The following is a 24,600-nucleotide window of genomic DNA, read 5'->3' on the forward strand; positions in this document are numbered from 1 at the left end:
CCTGTCGTCTCATTCCCTGTAGGCAAATAGCTAGGTTTTTTAACCTCTTTCAGAACAAAACCTCTCTCTGCAAAAAAATGACTGAGACAATTCTAGTCTCCATTGAACTGCATCTGAAGTATTTATTTTTGCCTGTGAGAAAATTAAAATCTAGGTAAATTTCCAGCTGGGACGATAATCAGCTAAGCAAGCTGAAGACAAAGGGAAAATATGGTTGTTCAAGACTAATTAGCCAAACAGCACAGAAGCCAGGATGATAGTTTAATAACATGCTTCAGAGAGTGGCTGAGTCCACTGTTTTAATGATCCTGAAGAATATAGAGCTGATATTGATATATATGCCTAGTTCATTAATCTCAACAGCAAAAAATGAAACTACTGGAATAAATATGTGTGTACACACACACACACACACATATATATATATACACAGCTTTATTGTCAGCTGTGTGAAATTTAAAGCCTCCTTTCCCATTTCCTAAATGACTTTTCAATAAATATGGTCATCATGTCCTAAATACAGAGGCATTACACCATCTGACTGACGGCTTAAATTATTATTAGCCTAAGGGGCGAAAATTATTAGCCTAAGGGGAAAAAAGTGCAGCTTCTAGTCAACAAAACTAGTGACATATTGTCCCAAGAACTGACTTTCAGTTTGCTGACTGACACAGAATGAACTGGTCAGACAGTATATGCCTCTCTAGACCAACGGCTTTCCTTAGGTTTCTCTAACCTACAGTTATGCATCCAATAAATTATGTTTTATTCTTGATGTCACTACAGCCATTATTCTGTCTTGATTCACATCTAAACTAAACCTTTGAGAGATGGAAAAGAAAGTACAATATTTTGTTGGAGCCAGGTTATAATATCAGGGTATGGACCAACCTAAAGCTGGAGTTACCATTTCTCTCCTACCATTCATTGAAATAGTTGCCTATTCTTCACTGAAATTTAATAATTTATAATAAGAGTCCCCTATATCTGGACTCCTCAAGTCTTCTGTTTTTGAGAAATAGTACTTCAAAACAGAATATAAGAATAAAGGGGAAACTGTAAGTGATGAAAGTAAATTATGAATGGCTGGTAGAAATGGTGCATTATGTTGACACAAAAGCTGTTGGAAAAAAAAAGCAAAGCAATGCAAATGAAGGGAAAAAGTTACCAAAATTTCATAGCTCTAAGGTTATGATTTTAGAAGATTATTTTAATTATATTCAATAAATGAATATATTAGATTATAAAGCTGACGACTGATCAGAAACACAGGCTTTAAAGCAAAGATTATCTCAGCAGCCAAATGATGCAAACTGACACATCCAACATGAATTTTACCCTGTTTAGCTTCATATTTTAAACAGAATATTTTCTGTAGTATGTTTTCTAAAAGATAGCACTGATGTCTATTTGTTAGAATAGAATAAATAACACCGTCTGTTCATACACTAGAATAGGAGGCAGGCATATCTTCAGATATTGTTAGTGCAAAAGCCTCTTGTAGGTGTGTCTTACCGGTTCTCCTGCACTGCCTGCTGCGTGATGGCAATAACTGATGAGACCAGGAATGGGCTGTTCACCTTTTGCCATGATAACAGCTGAACTGGTGTAGGATGGATGCTTCTAATGCACAACACAACAGCTATGAATACAGTGACAGGAAAACATGAAACTATACAAGCAAATGACCGAAAGGGAACGAGGTGAAACAAATGGGACACTGAAATGCCAAACTCATATGAACACAGCCAGTTTAGATCTCAGGTATCTTCTGCCTTTAAAAATCACACAGATTATATGTCTTTGCCCATATCAAAAGAAATTAATGAATTTAAAATTTACATTAACAAAAACTGAAGCTTGCAAGTGATAATTAGCTTCATTCATTCCTGTAAAGATATACATAATTGTGTTTTTCTATACATGAGGAGATGATCTCCAGCTGCAGCTGTCTTAGAAATGTCAAAACATATTAGACTTGATTTCACATTTTTGGAGTCAGAATGTTGCTGTTTTGATTTAGAAGTTGTTTATTATCATTTTGAGTTATTTAGATTTTCACTTCCCATAGTAGGAATTAAAAGTACAACTTGTAGAGTAAATACAGAATAAATTATTTTGGAAAAAAACCCTTCCCAAACATATAGAAATGCATTGTCTTTCTAGTTGTAAACTGAAGGTATAAAACAGAGGTAAAAATTATATAATGCTTCAAATAATATAGTATTTCTTTGGAAAACATATTTAACATTTTAACTGAAATAATTATTTGCAAGTGTTATATTAATTTTTTTTGCATTTTATAGTCTAAAATTTATTTTTTTGGTTTGGGTAATATCGATCTATAATTACTGGTTAAAGCAATATACTTAAAGACAATGTAATGACAGTTTTGGGGCAGAATTTCACATCTCTTACACAGACATGTAGATTGGAATACAGTACTCTGGATAGCTTTTTACTTAATCTGCTACCTCTCTGTCATATTTTTTATCATTGTTTTTAGAAACCAATGATGTTGTCTTTTCAAAATGGATACTGTCGCTTAGAAAATTATCCTGTGATTCTTTAATATGCCACTTACTGGACTTTGTTCAGGCATGTAGGTACTTTGAACTAAAAAAAACACTAAAAATAATCTGTCATATCACATTGTATCATAAAAATGCATGTTATCATCAAGATATCAAACATGGTGTTCCACTAAAATTTGTGATCACCTAAGAAAACAGGATTCACAGATTTTTATGAAGCTGCATTTCTAGAAAACATACCTAAAATACATCAAAACACCAACATCAACACAGAGTTTTAACATGCAAATAAATACCAGTGGAAAGTACCTGAGACTGAAACTAAAGTGCCTCTTATGGAAACAAGCCAGACTCACCTTAGCTGCAATGGCTGCTGCAGTTATATGTGAAGAGGAACTGTCCTCTGTTGACGCAACTCCACTATCCTTCTTTTCTTCCTCCTCTTCCTCACACTGTACTCCTTTGTCTTCTGTCTGCTTGTGAGGGCTGGTGGTTGGAGGAGGAGAGAGAGGAGGTGGTGGTGAAGGTAGATCTTCAAGTTCATCATGTACTTCCTTTACTTTTACAATGGCATCCCGCAAAAGATCAATGGCGTGAGGTAGGGCTGGCAGTATAAACTGAAAGCATTCCTATGCACAACAAGAAGAGAAATGACTATGAAAAGTTACCTGCAGAATTAAATAGGGATTTGTCAGATTTGCTCTTAAGGGATATTTGGGATTTAGATATATTTTTCCACCTGACCATAAATAAAACCCTAAATGCCCTGTGCAATTGCTCACTGAGGGGGAAAAAACCCAGAATCTGAACCAGGGACTATGCAATATACTTTTTTATTCTTCATCCAAATACACTAAGTTGTACAACAGTTAGAGCTACTTTAACCTAATATTGGATTAAAATTTAGGAGAACAAGAGTCAAATTCTCCTGAATACATAATGCAGAAACCAGTTCACAGCAGTTGGCAGAATGCTACAGAAATGCAGAATAAAAAAAACCCATTAACTCTATCCCTGCAGGGATATTAGCTTCACCTCGTTCCTGTTATATTCTTTCACATTTAGAGAACAATTCACAAGGGTTTCCATAATTACGCTTTTATATAATGATATACTTTTTTATTCATGGACTTATCCTATAAACTGGAAGAATGATAAACTATGCTGACGTCATTATAATTTCATGTAACTCAGAAAAACTGTTCTTAAATAATCTATTTTTTAAACCTCTCCTTGCTCTATGATATTAAAAAAATTAGAAAGTTTCTTTTCTATGGCTGGAGAAAAAAAAATGTAAATGCTATGTAACTCTTCTTGTGTAATGTGTCCTCTTGTTCCATAATGGTCATACACATGGCTACCTCTGCTGCTAAAGTTTGCTAGTACTTCATAGAATCAAAGATTCGTTCAGGTTGAGAGGAACCTCAGAATGTCATCTAGTGCAGACTCCTGCTCAGATTGGGGTCAATATTGAATTCAGACAGGTTGATCAGGGCTTTGTCAAGTCAAACCTTGAAAACCTCCAAGAATGAAGACTCCACTACCTTTCTGGATAACCTGTTCTAACGCTTAATTATCCTCATAGTGTTTTTTTTTTCTTTTTATCCACTTGGAAGCTCCCCTGCTTCAATTTATGACCATTGTCTCTCATCCTCCTGCCAGGCACCTCAGTACTTTTCTTCATGTTATTTGAGAAGAATACGTATGTAGGTTATATGACTGCAGAATGATGGTGGGGCCAAAACAATGAATTGCCATGGCAGTGCATTTAGGGAACATGTGAGTTGCTGGGTTGAAGAAGCTGACATTACTGCTTTTGCTGCATTTGCTTCATTTTTGGTTTTGTTTCAACCATAAGGAAAGAAAAACTTTTTTTTAAATGGAATCTTTGATTCTGGAGTGTCCAGAAAATAAATAATGAAAAACATTTAGTAAATAGATATTGTTAACATATATTTTCGATAAATAAAAATGATCATGAAAACAAAACTATCCATCAGAAATTATTAGAATTTACATTAGCCACTTTGTCAGTTAAAAACATGACTCACACACATTCCATTTCTCCAGAGCTTTCAATTAAGAACCCACCTTTTAAATGCTCTTTTTAAGAGTAATGAAAGGTCAGACTACTTAAAAGATTTATAGATTTTTTAAACATTCAAGCTAGCACTCTGAAGAAATGGAGTAAACTAGATGAGCATAAAATGCTGTATATAGTGAATCCATATAAAAAAATGTAAATTTAATAAAGAAATATAACTCTTAATGTAACTGTAAAGGTCAGTGTTCTTATGCCTCCAGAGTAATATTTTAAAAATGGTTTAAAAAATTAAAGTATACAACCAACATCATGTCAATAAGAAAGCAGACCTCAAGGAAGTGGTGGACAAGGACAGCAATCTTTGAACTGATCAATAATAATAATAATAATAATAATAATAATAATAAATATGTTATTGAAAAAGTACATTATTTATTAATCCATTAGAGAATATGTTCCCTACTCCTACCACCGAAATGAAGCCTCATTGGCCTGCCTAATGATGAATAGGTTCCCAATGAGTATTCTAAACTCATGCTATTTTAGGCAATTGTTAGTACAATTATGCAAATTGTCATAGATCCAATGATTTCAATGAGCATCTGGTAATATCACACTTTTGTCTCTTTCATAGCATTAAATAGCTTTTGTAAGACAAAAAAAGGAAGTATTTACAACTCTTGATTCAATGGCACATGCCACACAAGCGTTCTCTGCAGAAAACATGTTTGTCATTGCCCATATCTTTCCTTTTGCTCACTTCCACACCAGCATTGCAAAGAACGCTCCAGATTCTGGCACGCAATCGAGCACAGAGTTGTTCTGAAGTGGGAACACTTAACATCTCTCATAGAATCACAGAATCACATGACTGCAAATGCAATATTAGGGCTACAGCACACACATGATGAATTTGTAACACTAAGAAGTTTGGATGCTCTGAGTACAGGGGTTTGTGTTGGGTATTGTGTTATAGTAGCCTTAAGTAAAATTGAGTTTGCCAAGCTCAATTTTTCAATTAGCTACTAGAAGTATAGATAGAAATGGTGACAGTAATAGGACAGGAGAGATCTCTCCAGTATACTTTCTCTTCATGAAACAGGGGGAGCTGACTAGTGAAAAACTATTTATTTTTCTTATTTGCAAGGTTAAAAACTGAATCCAGAATTTAAAATTCTAGTCTGTGATCTTTTGCCACCAATGTCATTTCCAGTAACAATTATTCTGAGTTGGACAGTACCTGATGATTTCATTCACAGTAAAGTTTAAACTCTTTGGTAAAGGGAAGTTTTTATAGTGGTGTTCTGATCAAAGCTAAGCATGAGCAAACAGTTATTAATAATACTTCGATTGAAGTATTTCTTTCTTCTCCTTCAATTATAATAACGTTTTTGTCCTAACAGGGCACGCCTCTCCTTTTTAGAAGTGAATTTGCACTTGTCACTCATTAAAAGGGAGATACTTATACAGTAAGAAGGAATAAATTTTACGTATTCAATTCAGACCGCTCCGATATTCAACTCTTTCCATTTTAATGGAAAGTATATATTGTATTTGTGTTCATCTCTGATATGAAGCATTTACACTGCTACCATTTTCTATTAATATTTAGTACTTCATCATACATACATATATTGATGCAATTTCATAGCTTCATAAAAGCTTCTTATATGATTATATTAATGAGATGGAAAGGAAATTAGCAAGTCATAAAAGAGAGAGAATTCTAATGAGAGAAATTCCTGGTAACAACTTATCCTACCTATTTGGTTCCTGAGATCCCGCCTGTTACAGAATAATTCTCTCTGCTATATGCCTTAAAAATCTCTGCTGAAATCTCACACTCTTAAGATGTTTTATATTAAAATAAATTATGACAGAACAGATTAACAGCAAGACAGCAACAAATAATCAAGAGCTTATACAAATTTTGCTTATATAATGAAATCATACAATATTTTTTCTTTCCAGCAGAATTACCTTTTTATTATTTACTTATATGTCAAATTATTGTTAAAAATATTTATTTACATTTTCCATTTTTTTTCCTCATCCTCTCTATACAGTTTATCTACCTTCATTGTCTGAATGCCTCAGGGCAGAAAGTGACAACTTTTTCTCTAACTAGCATGTTAGGAGTACTACTGAACATAATAAAAATGGCCAGAGACTGTAGACTGCTTTATCTCCTTCATAATTCAGCAAAAGAGATATAGACTTCAGAAAAAAATCTACTTACCAGGAAACCAGTTCTCTGAGATGTGGAGCCCATTGGTGGGTTCATGTATGTACATACATATGCCTTGCCACTCATAACTGAAAGACTTTCAAGTAGGTATACCCATGCCCCACCCTCCTTCATGCTTGGTGCATGTTTTGATGATATTTTAATTTCATTTCAATTTCAGAATCTCATCAGATTTCCTAAAAAGACTCTAAGGAATCACAGAATCATGGAAGGGCTTAAAGACTCCATAAAGTGAAACATGTAGACACTGCATCTGAAAAACTGTGATTACTCCGTATAATAATAGCATTAAAAAACATTTCTTCCTCTACTTCCAGGTGACAGCACACAAACATTCTTTATATTTCTCTAGATGTTTGTCTTTCAAGCAAACAGTGACTTCAGGACTGCTCTGCCAAATATCACATTAGTACTGTGTCCTCTGTGATTGAGTAACATTTTCAGAAGATGTCAATAGACTTTCAGGTATGCATTTGTTAGATGCATGAAGATGGTGAAGACATCTTTTATCAAGACCACTGTGTTTTCATGAGTGATGGAGGATCTACCTTATCAGTTTCATATCAGGTTTTATAGCCCACTATGCTGGTTAGTAGTATATGTGCCGAGAAGGCTGATTTTCTGGATCTATCAGCCAACCACACAGGCAGAAAGACCACTGGAAAGATCTAGTCTTACTAATACAAAAAGAATCCTCCTAATGTTTATTTGTGAAGAAAAATCTCAGCCCTAGAAGCAATTTGCTGTGGGAAAGGCAATTTTCTCTCCTAATTAAGCTGAAATTCAGTAACCACTCTTGGAAGATGTTCAGGAGTTCCACAGGAAGAGCTTCTAAAATAATATTGTCGAAGAGATGTCAAACAGCCAGGCCCAGATCTCTTCCACTGTTCTGATGGAAGTGATTGCACCAGAACAAACACCTTCAATTAACATGTAATAGTGAAAGAGTCATCCAAAACTCCTATAAAAGTTGTGAGTATTGGAGTATCCTGACTGTTCCTTTCCTAGTCTAGGAGGAAGCAAACTGTTTTCAAAATACCCCAAATAGAGACCATGTATGCATCACCTCATGCACAATTTCTGAGAGCTACTGTTTCCTTGTAGATGATGAGACACTACATCTTGCTTGTTGAACTAGAATACAGAAGTATACTGCATTTGGCATTTGCCAAATAAAGCAAGACTGAAAAAAACATTGTGTATTTCATACTAATCAGAATTCCAGAATATTGACATGAAGTTTCTGGAGGGCCAGTTACCCCAAACTTGTCAGACTAATTAAGTGAATACTCCATCCTAATGTGAGGGGACCTATCTGGAAGGAGTTGAAAAGGTGAATCAAAGATAACCTGATCAGTCAGGTGATTATTACCTCAAGGCTGAGAGCTATACACTTCAAAAAGAAAGTCTGATGTGAAGCTTCTAAACTTGAGGATGTAATCTGGTAAGAAGTGTCACAAACATGCATGCTGACATGTATCCTAAATGTGTTAGGCCAGATTTCACTGTGGAAAGGAGGGATGAAATTTAGGCACTGAATGAGGTTTTGTATTATCTGAGTTCTCTCTTAGAGAAGAAAGACTGCTGCTACGGAGACTGATGCCATTCAAGTGAACTCTATGGACAAGCTAGGAATGAGATGCAACTCTGGGTGCTAATCTTGAAAGGCTTTTGAAAAGTTGGAGAATGGTTACAGATATGGACAGAACTGTAGTTTTATTTGCTTTTTTGCAATCAGTTATCCATGTACAGGTACTGTGATGGTGTGCTCCTTTCCCCCCCCAACATGTTCTCTCCCCCTCAACCTGACCTCCCTGCAAACAGCACGTGTGTGGGGGCTAGTTGAGCATGCACCTACTAAGGCCGTCTAGTATGCAAATATGACTATGAGTCAATCATCTCCCCCCCCATAAACAGGGGGCAGCCCAGACCCCCTTGAGCTCTTCTGCATGGCAGCAGGCTGCACTGCAGAACCTCCCCTTGAGCAGGGACGCCTCTCAGGGTTACTCCTCGAGGTTGAGAGATTCCTTACCCGCGACAGATCCTCGGTAAGTGATTAATAGCATGCTGAACTTTTGTGAACTTCGTGAAACTTTGCTGAGTTATATCTCTGACTAATTGCGCACATAATACCTTAGACATAAACCGTTGACCAAGTCTGAGACTAGGATTGGATCCAGCCGCACCTAGGCTGCTCTCCAAAGGAGTTTAGAAAGCAAGGGGGTCCAGTCTGAACCTCGTGACTCAACGGGAGGGTCTCCGTTGCACATGCATCTGACCCTGTCCTTCAAGCAGTAAATAACTGAGTGAACCTTGCCAATCGAACCTCGTTAAATTGTTCTTATTTACGATTGAACTTTGTTAAGTCGCTATCTAACCACAATAAACATAGTGCTGCTTCCCTCTTATGAGTGAAGTGCATCACTCCTCTGCAACAGCTACAGAGCAACCCCAAACCTCATCAGATTGGCCACTATGGCAGATACGGTCCATACCGCACCCTGTAGTTCTGACCTCTAGTTGTGCACCCTGGCTGCACCTTGACAGCATGTCTATCATCTCCCCACATTCCTTAATTTCTTTTATCAAAGTACCTAACTCAAAACCTGGACATTCACCCTTAACTCTGACTATTCTCCCCCAAAATGGCTGACATAGCCAATGACTACCAAGCACCTTGATGAAGATTCCCTGAACTGCTGAAAGAATGAACAGTAGATCCTTGTATTGACAGAAGTTCCTGCTCAATATGAAGAATAAATATTTCCTGTTGGATGCCTATATGGCAATATGGAAATGGGCATCAGAAAAATCAAGAGGTATTAATGATCCTTCTTGAATAGCTGAGATGGCAGTGGCTAGAGTTATCATTCTGTACTTGAACTTATTGATATAAGGCCTTTATTCCTCTCAAGACCAAGATAAATTTCAATTCTTTTTTCTTTTCTTATCATTATTTTCTCCTTTATACTAAAACATACTTACTGTAGTACCTTGATCCTCTGTAAAATAGGGGAACATGTTTTATGGTTCTCAGTGCTAGGAAATACTCTTACTTCCTGATATAGCAGAGCTGCATGACAGGGATCTTAGGAAAGTGACTACCCAGTAGTTACATTCCTAGCAGAAAGTGACAAATAGCAGAAGTGCAATTGTATGGCACAGATGCTGACTACAGTGTTGAGGACTAAGTGTCTGAAAGATTTATAGCCATGGCTGGTTAAAGGGAGATAGCTTCTTCCCAAAAGGAAGGGAGATGGCACGTAAGTGAGAAGGAGGTGGCAGTGCTTATGAGGACAGATCGTGGATCCCAGGTGAAATTACGTGAGACACTGGTGGGATGCTGATGGTTAAGTTGTGGAGCCACCGCTAGAGGAAGCCATGTGAGGATGGTACATCTGGCATCAACGGTCTCTGTCAACCACATCTAAACTAGGATTAGACAAACGGAAGTCAAAAGCAAAGCCGCCATGCAACTGAGAAGTGCTCATATGGCAAAATGATCTGTTCTATCAGATGATTAGCTGAATTTAAATAATGGCAGACGTACTTTACCTTAAAATCCCATGCGCCAATAATAAGGGAAAAAAGGAGGTGACATGACATTTGCACACACTGGAAAGGTTACAGACTTTCCCATGTCAACTGAAAATCCATATCTATACCAAGTATGTGTAGGTTTGAGAAGGCTATCCTTCAGAGACAGAGAAATACAAAATTGAGTTGATATCGTCCACTTTGAACTCTCACCTGCATGTTTTCCTAACTTTCTAAATTCATTTTCACATTTTTACATTCTTTTAAAAATAGTAGTAAATAATAATAACAGTAGTAAATAGCAATAAATTTGTAAAGTAAAGGAAGAATCCTTATTTTTATGCAATAATGAAATCTTAGAATGTCATGTGTGAGTAATATAAAACTGCCAGAAAGTAAGCATGCAAAAAACCGGAAAGTCTAATTTCCCTGTCCAAACTGAGCAAAACGCAAGAAGAAAACAAAGTGCATAAAGTGTAAAGTCTGATATCTATATACCAAAGATTAAAAAAATCCTTATGTTATTAAAAATGATGTTCTGGTTTTCCATCTTTCTGACCAAAATTGGGAGTATTCTTCATACTCCAGCAGGTTTTATCATACACAAGGACTTTCTCTTACTTTTGTGTGGAAAAGAATGCATCCTTGAAGTTTTAGACAGAAATCAGGTACAGACTGACTAGAAAAGAAGGAGGAAGTATAAGAGACCATTAGATCCTTTTCATTAGCACTGTCTGCTACAGTTAGCACTCTCTTGCACTATATGTAATGCTCTCCTGTGCATAGCACCTTCAATCAGACTGGAACTGCATTTTCCCTGACTGAGAGTGACGATGCTTTCAGTTATATGAATAGGCATTTCAATTAATTTTTGTAAAATTTGTTGTAGTAGGTAATTTCTACCATTCAAAACAATAAGAGGTACTTATGATAGGTCCTCATTAGTAGATCAGTATGAACACTTCTTACCTGTGATCCTTTCTTGCTACCTGGCAGATTAATTATGAGAGTTTTCCCTCTGATTCCACATACAGGTCTGAAAAGAAAGAAAAACGGAGTGAAATTTTTGCAGACAACTTTCTCCACTGTAAAAACATGAAGATAGCATTTAAGAGAAATTCTATTATTCATCAGCACTTGTCAGATCAATCTACAATATCTAAGAATGTTTGCTGATCATATTCTGATAAAATGGCTCAGGAGAAGCTTTAGAAGAATCAGACAAGGCTGACATATTCTGACATTCAACGGACAGTATAAAGACTGGCAAGATTTTCATCTTATTTACATCTGTGGTCTCTTAATTCTATTGTTTATTTGCATCAAATACATTCTTTGATCTATTTCCTATTTGTTCAAACACATGGTTCCTTTGCAACATGGTTGATGATGTCAAATACTGTTTGGCTTGCTAGGTAAAAATACTAAGTCATGCTGGTTGCATTAATTCAAATATTTCATTTCTTTTTTTTTTAAAGATACAACATGAGAAAGACACAGAAGGAAGTAATTCTCAAGTGAAAATTACACTTATGCAATTCAAATCTAATTCTTCCTAAAAGTCTTTTCTTCACCCTCAAAAAAAGAAGAAAACAGCTATCAAAGTAGTAAAATTTTATTTTTATTTTTTTATCTTTAGGACATTACTTTGGTCTTGATACAAGGCTGAACTTAAACACTCAGGTGCTGAATAGTGCTGTTCTTATTCTTTTTATGGCCTTCTAGAGATAGCCTGTTCTTTTTAGCTAAATACTTAAAAACAAACAAAAAACCCACCAACAACAAAAAAAGATTTTTGTATGGAGTTTGGAAATAGTGTCTCCTGTTTTTCTGCACTGTTTACCAAGCTAGAGGTGAAAAAAAAACAGGACTGGGATATGGGGGATAAGAAAAAAAGAAAAGCACAAAAGCAAACTACACAGATATGGAAAGAACAGCCTGAGAGAAATTATGTAACCATCTCCTTAGCAAATAAAAACACAAGCCATAAACAAAGACAGAATGAAGAAAAATAAATTTCTTGATAGGCCATGACTGAAAATTTGAGTCAAAGAACATGGTTTGTGGGGTGGCTAACTTTCCTGGATTTCTTATACAAATTGATTAATGTCATTTATTTGTAGTATGGCATTTTCTAGCAGGGTTACAAGTTTTCTTGTGACAACTGTCATAGTGTTCACAATCAAATAGCTTGGGGGCTTTTTCTGTGCCACAAAAATGAATGTCTGATATCACAGTCAAGCCAGTCTGAACAGGAGAGAAGTCTTATTTTCAACTGTCAGCTTGAATACTGCCTGACCCCTAGCCTCTCTTTCCCTGTATTTACTTTTTACATGTACCTCCAAGTCAAGAAAGTACCTTCAAGTTAAGACAGAATTCTAGGTAGTATAGGAATGTGCTACTGCAATGCAAAGATGAAGAGCCTAAGTTACAGAAATGCACTTTTTCCACTGGCTACAGTGGTGAAACAACCCAATCCAGCAAGTTCCATATGCATGAGGTAACTTACCACAGATTCAAAATATGGGAAACAGGAATTATTCACAGTGGTGTTTGACACATAATAATCTCCTTCTTGACTTCTTTATTCTGCTTTAAGTAATTTTGAACAATATAAGCTAAATGACCAGTACAACCACCAAGAATAAAAAAGGACTAAAACAGCAGCCACTGTCCAGCAAGTGAGAAGTTTAGGCTGCTAACAATCACATCTAGTGGCTCAAAACAGAAATGGAGCTGCCAAAAATTTCTCAAGAACATGCAAAAGAAAGTAAAAGCAAGTAAGAACTGCATGGCTTGCAAAAAATATTGTTTGTGCTCACAATATAAAAAACACAGAATGTGCATGCTTTCTGGGTAACTTGCGAGATAAATGAACAATATTCCTCAAAATGAGGAACACTTGAGAGAGATGCTGTGTATCTCTTGTCACCCTCAGCCTTGTGATACAGAGCACAGATTTTAAGAAAAAAAAGAGAAGCCTGAGAAAGAAGAATAGGAATAGAAGCAAGGGAGTGAAAGGAAAAATAGCATCTGGGGGAAGACAGGAAAACAGTGGATGTGGGAAGAAAGAGAGAGGTCTGATGCAGAGGTAGAGGAGAACATGATCGCACTGGAAAAAAACATAACCTCTCTGGGAGGAAGCTGTGATGGGGAAGAACTGAATATGTGGGTAAGGAGTTAGAGAGTGGGTTTAAAAGCCTCAGTAAAGACCAGAATGGCAAGGGGAGCTGAGCTGGATAAAGAATCAGGTGAAGTGAAGAGAGAATTCTGGGACAAGGACAGTTCGAAGGTCACAGAGAAGAAAAGGAAACACTCCCAGCACAGAGAAACTTCTATGACCCTCCAAGATACTCCCTGCTGGAGCTTGGAACAGAATCCAAAATATGACAGTCTCACTGCTCCCCGTTCATCAGTAAGTACCACTTCCTAATGCTGGCCCACAACCTGTAACCTATGCTGGAAGACAACTTATAACCTATAACAATTTCTGTAAGTTCAAGTGATAAAAGTCAATGTGCTTGACCTAATGTTTCCAAAATTGTGGGTGATTCATAGAAGCTTAATGATGATGCATAATGCAACTTTTGTTTTTGTTTCCTTTTAAAAGCACAAGAAATTACATGCAAAATTATCCATAAGAATGATACAAAAGGTGCAGAGTATATTATGCAAGAGAAGGAACCTCTAGAACTGAAGCTGTCTGATGTCATTAAATTTGTCTCACTCATGTGCAGTTAGTGCAATAACTTTTTAAAACTAAATCATACCTGCCTCATTTAGTTCCCAGATGTTTCTGTGACAAATCAAGGTTACATAAGAAATGTAATTATTGCATGCAAGACACTGGTCTTATTTGGGCAGGTTGGACTGTGAGCAGTAACAGAAAGCCTGGCTTCACAGCTGGCAAGCTACTCTGCAAAATCAAAAACTACACTGTCTCTGCCACAAAATTTCTATGTACTGCTGGACAAGTTGCATAATCAGACTTTTCACAAATAGTAAGTACTTGCCTGTTCCTCACTTCCGTATGTTCAGCTTGACACACAGAGGTCTGATTTGTGGAAGTGCTGATTATTCAAAAGTCAAAATGAAGTCAATGAGAGCTAAGCTTGGAACAAGTGACATTTAATGCTAAGTATTCTCAAAAATCAAAATCTACACTTCTCAAATTGTATACCTAAAATTAGTGAATGTTTTTGACCTCTATCAATGTATGCCTCAGTTCTTATTGTAAAAGGGGGATAAAAAAATGACCTCAATTTACAGGGTTTTCTGTGAAAATATATTAGCAGTTTGTAGCTAATTTATGGGTTATAGTAAGAAGTAGTGTAAGTCCCAGAAGAAGCAAGTATGCATTCAGAGAAGATCCTGAATATAGAGCAGCAAAAATGATATAGGAGTACACATATGACAATCAAACAAAAGAAAGTAAATTTTTGCCCCATCTAGCTTTAACACTTGCAGAGGAATTCTACAAAAAAAGAAAAAAGAATTGTAACACATACGTGCAATCACACAGAGCTGAGATTGCACAAGAAACCATAATGCTGGAATTAGGCAATTTTTGTGCACTTGACTTTATGATCTTAATAATGTTATACAAATACGAGCCTTTTGTATGCTGATTACTTCTAGGCCTGAAATATGGGGTTTTGGTGGGAAATTGTTTTGAAGGCCTAATATGATTGCATGCAGTATCTTTGTAAAACATTTTCAGTATAGACTCAGAGAAAAGCTATGTCCTGTCATTCTCTTCAATGACTACTGAAAGTGGCTGTAGTTAAGGGTCATTTTCTTGCTCTATGTACAGAAGAGTCAGGGTGCAATCCTGCATTCTGGTTCCACTACCATTACAACCATCCTTTTAGCCACTCTGACCATACCACCCCCTAAATCAAACTTGTTTATGCAGTATCATCTAAACAGCTATCCTCCTCTTAATCAGGAACAGAATAGCTAAGTTAACCTTCCCTCTCCTTGCTGCTGCACTCACTGTTATCCCTTCCCTTCAGATAAAGGCAAACTATAATATAAAATATTATATCAGATATAAAAATGATAATACTTGCTATTTTGGACAGAATCCAAAGATGTTAACTTGGTCATGTTGCCCTTTCACCCACACGAAGTGGTAGAAAAAGTTTTAAAATACCCTGTCAAATCTCTAAAACTCTCATCTAAATGTTCATCAAAAATGCAAGCACCTCTTATCAAATATATTTGCAAGTCCCTTCTTTATTCATTACTTCTATAATTATTTTGTTGTTGTATCCCCATTATTCAATAAGAAATCAAAAAAACTGTAAGAGTCACTGGGTTTTTTAGTTACCTTGAAACAATGTGCAAGAACAAATTAACTTATGAAATGTATTGATACTAAGTCTATCATAGGTAAAATGAAGCATAACCCTGAAGATCTGCAAGGAACACAACAAAGAGAAATTGCTGAAAGAAATACAGGGTAACAAGAGATGTCACTGATAGAAAAGAAGCAAAAACAGTGAAAGAAAGTTACTAATTATTTAGTGGGAAATAGCAAATTTCAGGAGTTAAAGTACTAAAATCTGAAAGCATGGGATCAAATACCTTTTAACTTAATCAAGGAGCTTTTGCTGATACTGGAATAAAACACAACATCCAAACAATACATTTGCATTTATCTGGGTTTTTTTTGGCTAAAGGAAGCCTTTTAGTACTTGATGACCAATGTACAGAAGAATACTTCACTCACCACTGAAATGCCACAGCTCTGTGAAAACACAGCTGTTTAACAGCATGCATCAGTATTACAAACAGTTTGGCAAAGCAAATACAGGAGAACACAGTGCCTAATGGAAACTCCAAAGGGAATTTAAGCAGAGAGTGCAATTACCATTCCTGGAATTTGACCACTTCTCTGAAGTTAAGACTTCTAGTCTTGAGAAAAATGGCAGTCATCCGTTATTTCTGCCTAGTTATTCCATTACCTTGAGTATTTCCAAGAAAATAGTTCACTTAATATTTTGAAAGAAATATTCTTACCTAGAAAGCATGCCCAGAGGAGTAACATTAAGTGATCCCATCAACATTGCCAGGGCCATGCCTGGGGCTTCTCGCTCTATTACTTCTTTAGTGGCCTGTAATCAAAGATTAAATAGCAAAGTGAGTGAAAACAACAAAAAGGTCAAGAAAATATGAAACCAGCTGAATTTGGGGTCTGAATATCTCCTTTATTTGCTTCAGACTCCAAAGATGTCCATGATAAATTCTCAGTACTGAAACCTTTTAAAGAATTTTCTCTTGGTTGTGTAAAACAAGGAAAAGAAAGGGAGTGGGAAGAAGCACTGTTAGCTGTATTTGTTGTAGACTCCTACAGAAAATTTTAAAGGTCAGGACCCTAAATACGTATGAAACATTAACCAACACCACACAAATAACAACAGCTCCCTAACAGAAACAGAAGAAAGTTTGGGAAGTAAGCAGAAAGAAGACTTAATACAAAGAGAATACTAAATGTTGCTGTCTTCTTTTCCTCAATAATCTCATTTGCATTTTCCAGTTGAGATTTTCCCAGGGATGAGAAGGGTGAATCAGTCTGAGCAGAAGAGAGGAAAAAAAAAAAATTGCAAAAGGAAGCCCATGTAGCAGGCAGGCAGGAAAATAGTAAAATGGTAATGGTAATGGGCAGAGGCTGAAGCCTTCCCTTTTGATCATGTCAGCAAAATAGCGATTCCAAACAGGCTGGTGGCTTTTGTTCACAAGCAGTCTCTATGCAGTGGACATCAAAAGGCTGGGAAGCATAGTCTGAAAATTCTTGTCTTTTTAGTCCTTTTCCACACAGAGAAGTACTTGGGAAATTATCTTCCAGGGACATGCATAAATTTCTGTCCTTACTTCCTAACATAAATTTTCTCAAATGGAAGCAGGCATTCTGTTACAGTCCCCCAACCTCTAACTTTAGTTAGGACTGAACACTTCAAAGGAAGGTTACAATTTCCAGTGTCTTTTCACTTCTGTCACAGCAGTAGCTGTTCATTGGACCATCTTGATTCATGTTCTGAATCAAGGTTCTAAATTATTTGGCGCAACTAAGATGTTAGCAATGCTCATAAAATTGTGAAATCCATTGTAAAACATCCAGCAAATGACCATGCTTTGCTGGTACAACCATCAAAAGGAACAACAGAAAAGCACATCTTAAATACGAGGACACTCTGAATAAGCTAAATTTGCTTGGCAGTTTGATACAGTAAAAGAATAAAATGGAAGAAAAACAGACAAATGGTTTTGTGGGGAAGATTACTTTATAAATCAGATCTGTGTACTTTTGTAAATACCTAGTTTACAAATAGAAATACAAAGTCACAGAGAAGAAGAACAGAGTCAGCCAATGGCATCATTGTAAGGACCTAGGAGTCCTAACTGTCAATCACTATACTTAGCTATAGGGCTAGGAGAACACTTTACAGGAAGAAATAAACAAAACAAAACAAAACAAAACAGTACAGCTATTCCACTGATCATATTCTCATACATTGCCACTAACATTTAACATGTTTTAGAGGAATATATCAGCAGACATCAGGCACAACTATCAAGTAAAACTTCGGATCTCCTACCTATAAGCCAACTCAGCATGTGCTCATTTGTGGGAAGCAGGAACTTTGACTTTTACAAAACCAAACAACTTAAATTCAATGGCTGAGACCACAGTTTCTCTTGTTTCAAGCATAGCATGTGGATTCTAGTATCTGTCATCTTCTATTCAGAAACAAAAAAGCATATAAATACAACCTAGGGTTTGTATTTCCACAAAAGGAAAATGAGAAGAAACAGGCTAGAAACGATGTAGGAGGTACTGAAAACTAAAACCTCTCCACAGAGGAAGATTCCTAAAAGATACCTGCTGAGATATTATCAATCACATACTAAAAATTCTGAAGACTGTCCATATACCTGGTGATCTTTGTACTATAGAAGAAAAATGCATTGCAATGGTGTAGGGACACTTTGCTGAGAATGAAAAACTAGGTGATACCCTGAATTCTGTGTGTGTGCACATGCTGGGAGTGTATATCTAGGTCTTTTATTTTCAGCTAATACCATGCTTCAAAGCTATTCAAAACTAGTTTTAAATATAAAGTGTATTTTGAGATTTCTTTTTTTGCCCTTGAGCACAGTGACACTTTGAAGATATCATTAGTTAAAATTCTAAAGAGGCTTCAAAGGTAGTACAAGATGCAAAAGAGTTCCATAAACAATGATCTTGCAGCTCAAGGAGCCCTTCAATGAAATTCAAATCCATTCTCTAACTTCACAAGAAAAATGACCTTCACAAAAAGTCACTGCTAGCAGGCAATGTGATTATTAAAAACGTATACACTTAGCAGCAGCAAAATATGAAAGGGCAGAAAGTCCAAACAGCAGTATAACCCTCAATATAAGCTTCTATATACAGTTCTTCCAAAATATATGTGTTTACAAATACTGCAGGCAGACTTCTATGAACTGGTTCTGCTTTCATATTTGCAGCCTAACTGGATAGATTTAATCAAAATGGCTGCTGCTAAGTAAACACCTTTTACAATGACATCTGCTGTTTAAATCAGCCACTGGAGAATCCACTCTTGGCATGTCCTTAACACGACTTAAAACATGTCCTTAACATGACTTAAAATGTGCAGTGTATAGGAACTGCAATCAGCATGACACTGGCAGCACATTCTTAATTATAATACACACATACGCGCGCACACACACACACACATATATATATATGAGAATGAATGAAATTAGCTGGGCTGCAATGATTTGCAGATACTTTGTGTCTATCTATAACAACTGTTAGTTTCCGCGAACAGTTTACTGAAGTGCTGTTGCTTTTCTAATATTCCTTCCCAGATAGACCGTAGGGTGGAAATGTCAAGCTATATTCTCACCTGTGTTCAGCTCAGGAGTTAACTGTCAGGTGCCAATATTCACCTACATGCAAATTATTAAAGAATTATAGTGCCTCAGCATCTTTACATTTTACCAACACTCTAGTGGGGCTGAATTAAGATTGTTAAACTTTGTTTCATGGGCAATTTTAGACACTTTCAACGATAGTTATGAAAAAAAAAATCATCAACTAAGTATCTGATTTACCAAAGCTACTAAGTATCTGACTTACCGAAGCTAAGCCCCTTACACTGCATCACAATTCAGTTTTCATTTACTCAAGTGACAGGATTAGAGGATACTGGGGTTTTGGGACACTGTGCAAGAGGGAGAATATAACGAGTGTATTAAAAACAGGAAACTTAGTATACTTATTACAGTAACAGAACTGAAATATTTTAACATTAATGGAGTCAGATGTTTTCAGAGTGACAGACTGACAGGCCTACAAATAAATATGATTTTATTTCAGGTCTCACAATATTGATGTTTTTGAATTATAAGACATTCCATAATCTCATTACTACTGGCATTAAGGTTATGAATTTTCCCTGTTTGAGATGAAACTAACAAACATAAAGCGGGAAAATGCTGCCACAGAGTTCTTGGTAGTCTCACCATCAGCCAGCTTTTGCCTGCTGCAAGGGGCCATAGTATTTCCACAAAAATGAATCACAAATCTAGACTGTCGCTCCTGGCTCTGTCACAACAGTGATGATGACACTACTCCGTGGGTAGAAGGAAAAAAAATGAGGAGGAAATTTCACTCGGTCATCATACTGATGCCTTCATCTAATTCCTCACACCTGAGACTAATGACTGTATTAAAAGTAGATGAAAATTACTTGAGTAAATTTGGATGAAATATTAAAATGACAGTAAGCAAGTTGCCCTAATTTCCCCCCCATAAGGTGACGGTACAAGTAAGACAGATGCACTTAAGATACAGGTGGAAGACATAGGTTCCACAGAAATGGAAGCATTTGGAGGTAAATGCCTAAGTTAGGAAAGGCATGGAAATACAGGAGGTTACAGAGACAGATGAGGGTCATAGTTGAGATGGCAGAAGGCAACGCAGGAAGTAGGAAGAAAGCCTAGGCAGTATATGGAAATGAAGAATCTCAGAGAGGAAGTCTAGGCAATAGGATCAGAGTGCAGTGAGAGCAAGTGAATGAAGGGAGTGGGGTGGAAATAGGACTGAAAATGGTGGCTTGGAGGGACAATAAATGAGGGAAAAACTCAGGAAAAGTAAAAAGGAGACAGGATATGATAGCAGTGTAAGGGACAGGGAGACAACAGGATTGCCAGCAGTCAAATAGTAATTTCTACTTCAGAAAGGAGAAGGAGAATAAGTAGAGACTAACAGAATTAAATACTTATTGCACAAAACTATCCAGTACTTAGTAACAGTGTCTATCAGAGCAATTTTTCTTATATAGTTCATTGCCATATGAATAAACACAAAATCTTTTTAAACATAGTTTTGTTTTCAAAGTGCCTTTTCATTGGAGTTAGGGCATTACGCTCCCAAACCAACTGATATATTTTTAGATATCTTTGACGTAGCTGTGGTTGCTTAACAAATGGCTCACTGCCAATTGGTTCTGCAGAGGTCTCTGCTGCTTCATTTCCTTTTTTTCCCTCCATGTAAATTCAGTTAGTTCAATCTCTAACCTGTGGAAGCCCCCCCAGGCAGCTTCTGGAGGATACACCCACTGCGGACTGATTAAGAGACCTAGGACTCTATTTTTTCAAATGCTCAGAAACTCCCCATCTTTCTCTTTCAGGTATTAAATATGCCAAAGTTTGACCTCTTATTAGTATGTAATGATCTGAAACATTTTATATACCTTTCAGCAGTTTTGGGAGGGTAATATACATCTACCTTTTCAATTAAAATGTAAATATGAGACTGGGAAGTCATAATAAATTTGATTAAATTAAGATGACCAAAATGCCTCTGTTAGAAATATTATTTATATTGGAAAAGTTCAACTCTGGCTCTGCATAGCATATAATAAAGCTACAAAGTACTGTGGTGCTCCATATGTAAGAGTTTATGCAAATTATTTCATGAATGAGCAAATCTGCATACAATTTATATTTAACAGACTATAGAATTAGCATAGATAATGGATTACAGCATTTTTGAGCTTTACACTGAAAGCAGGAGTCTTGGGAAGGCCTAACTAAACAAATACCAATATTCCCCCTGCAACAGAAGTGACAGACTACAAAGTCAAATCTCAGATGACTGGACAAAGAAATAAGGGGACAGACCAGTCAAATATGCAACAAAAATGTCAGTTACGTCTTTCCGTGAGATGTGTAAGGGGTGTATACATTAGGAACAAAAACTGCCTCTTGCAGCTTGGAGCTGAAATACCTTCTTCAAGGTTATTCAGTACATCTCTGCTGGAGATAATACATATGCCTGTAAATTATATTCACAAGTCAGCTATTTCAGTTTATTCTCTACTTCCCTACTCTTATTCTGCAGGGGAGAAAATAGAGTTTAGAAGGATCTAGACTAGAACTTCCAGCCTAAAAAAAATCACTTACTTATTTTTTCTATTAGTACAGTAAGAAACAAAGGTTGCAGCAGTTCATTTCTTTCAATACCCTGGAAAGTTTTTAAATGAACATCAGATTTAAGCCACCCAAATTCTCACCATCATGCTATCTTTCCTTGAATTTTTCTTACTCCCCACCCCAATATCCTGCATCTGGAGAGGATGGATCCCAGAAGCAGGTGTTTGCTGTCATTCTAGGACTTCTGATAGATTATTCCCACAACAATGCCTCTGGCCACGTGTATCTTAAAAGTTAATAGCCTGACAGTAATCATTTCCTGAACAATAAGTCATCACTGAGTACTAATGATGTGGGCCTGTACATAACAGTCAACTGTGTCATGCTCCCAGAGTGGAGAACATCTGACATAAGGCTAAAGTAAGTGCCCATCACTATGTTTGGGCCCACAAACCCCAATGGATTGGTGGTGCTACATGGATATCAGACCAGTGCTGCTCCACCATGTGTGTCTGTTCCTCCTCATTAAGCGACTAGCCAGGCTTCTGCCAATTGTACAATAACAAACTCAGCCTGAGTCTGGTGATTTTCCATTTTGATGTTCCTGCTAGGTCTTTTTGATGTTAAATGCTGCCATGTGTGTCATATGCCTAATGACATACACAGAAAGCTCTCTCGGGTTTTTATGAACTTGTTTTGTCTAAAACAAAACATGTCTAAAATTATAAGGGGCCTAATTCTATCTCCTTCTCCCTCTTATCAGTGGCCAGTTTGGTACTCATTCCCTTACTATGTGACATGATTACATGTCCCTTTTCCTCTTCTCCCAAATCAAATCTACATACAGCCAAAGGTGGATGAAACCCTGATTAATGTAGCCAATCAAAACTGAAACCCACAAACTGGTGTATCTGCACACACCAGTAAGACACTTCCACTGGTAATAATTCTGGAGCACAAGAATGCTGATTTGAAGTTTGCCTGCATTCTCAGCATATTCACATTGACTCTGCTGCCAGCAAGATCCCAAACACTGCAGAATGACAGGGATCCCTACAGATTTTATCTGTGTGAGGAACAAGTGTCACAATGATTGCTGTTAATTAGATGAAATATAGAAAAGAAAATCTACTCTGTCTTCTCTGTTTCTCATTGTATCTATGATTCTCTGTGCTTGTACCCTGCCCTCTCCAAATTCCCTCACTCTCTCCAGTGGGATTCATCATACAATTTATCATTATCTAAAGCCTAAGGCATGAGACTGAGATGGCTGGAGATGATTCAAATATCCTTCTTGTTTATAAGCCAATATCAGCACATGGTTCTGTCAGTACAATTACCCCATGTATATGAAAATGAAAAGAAACTGGTCAAGGTACCTCTGAAAACACTTCAATGACTTGTGCATGACCCAGATATATATTTAATTTGTAGCAGTTGGGCTTAATGCTATTATTTTTTAAGGAAAGAATTATCTGGGAGTATATTAGGATAATCAAAAAAGTAGTATGTATTGTAACCTTCCTTAAAGACCTTTTTTTTCATCAATTGAAATCAAACTACTCAGCAGATTTCCTTCACAATACTCAGTTTAACTTTTATTTACAACTTGCAAAGAATTTGGGGGAAGATGCTTCACATTTTTATACACAGTAAAGAAGCTGAAAAGTTAAAGGAAAACAGTAGAAAAGCAAAACTTGGATTTGTAACCTGTTTCCGCACCTCTGTAGGTTTCTAAGTTTTGAGTTAACCCTGGTTATAGTGGATTTACATAAACTTCACAGATTTGCCTGCCTCATTTGCTTAATAGAAATGTTAATGAAATGGTTGCACCTGAACAACAAAACCATATGCCTTTCTCAATACCACCACTAATAAATATTAAATGTTTGTAATAATCAAATTTCTTATCCTATGCTTGATAAACATAATTTTAATATAGTAAATAAACATATTTTTTATGTAGTAAATGTGTATAAAACATTTAAGCCATACAAACTGATTTTAATTTTATGATACTGCTCACCCCCATACATTGTGATAAAACTAAAATAATAATCATTTTTAGAAACAGTTAACCAAGCAAATAAAACACTTACGAAATGCTCTTCTACGCTATGAGGAATGCATTTAGGCTCTGTGAAGATTTATGCAGCCCGCCAGATGCTATTTTACAGCTGGATGATGATGTGTGTTAAGCCAGTGTCAAAAGACAGAGTATTTGAACTGAAGATTTGATGGAAAAGTAAAGAAAGAGATACAATTCTGCTATTACAGAAACATTGTTACAATTTATTTATTTATTGTTACTATTCTTTTAACTTTTCCCTCAATTACTTCAAACTGCTCTACAGAACGTAAGAAACTACATTGTTCATCACACCTTTTTCAAAATTCTATAAAAATTAAGAAATTGGAAAAAAGTGCAAATTTTGTTCTCAGCAAATCACAGAACCATACAGTAGAAACGAGCTAAAGTTCTTAAATGTGTAAATAAGAATTCTACAACAAATGCCACTGATAATATAATCAGCTTTAACTAATGTCATGATAAATAGAGAGGTCTGTCTCATAAAAAATTACCCTATATAGTGCTTCTGATTATGTGTACTGTTTTTTCGATTATGTATCTATATCAAACCTGAGTCAGGGTAGAGTTTGCTTCATTTCATACAGAACTAGTGCCAACTTTGGATTCCTTATATAGTAAAAAAGTATATTAGATGGTGAGGTCTAGAACCACACACGAGAAACAAACCCATCCCTTTGCTTAGTTGTGATAG

General features: G+C 36.3%; 1 protein-coding gene across 13 annotated transcripts in view; it reads right to left on the reverse strand.

Annotated features, from left to right (window-relative positions):
- Nucleotides 1–24,600, reverse strand: part of GPHN (gephyrin) — a 339,571-nt gene that overhangs the window by 119,292 nt on the left and 195,679 nt on the right. For 6 of the 13 annotated variants that reach the window (XM_067295577.1, XM_067295571.1, XM_067295575.1 and 3 more), the window contains 4 exons: nucleotides 16,388–16,482; nucleotides 11,333–11,399; nucleotides 2,891–3,163; nucleotides 1,516–1,623 (listed from right to left, as the gene is read on the reverse strand). In XM_067295577.1, coding sequence (XP_067151678.1) covers nucleotides 1,516–1,623; nucleotides 2,891–3,163; nucleotides 11,333–11,399; nucleotides 16,388–16,482 — 543 coding nt within the window. The remainder of the gene's footprint in view (nucleotides 1–1,515; nucleotides 1,624–2,890; nucleotides 3,164–11,332; nucleotides 11,400–16,387; nucleotides 16,483–24,600) is intronic. The other 7 variants (XM_067295581.1, XM_067295579.1, XM_067295576.1 and 4 more) reach the window with 2 other exon arrangements.

The sequence above is a fragment of the Apteryx mantelli genome, chromosome 4 (genome assembly GCF_036417845.1).
Source record: "Apteryx mantelli isolate bAptMan1 chromosome 4, bAptMan1.hap1, whole genome shotgun sequence".
Lineage (NCBI taxonomy): Eukaryota > Metazoa > Chordata > Aves > Apterygiformes > Apterygidae > Apteryx > Apteryx mantelli.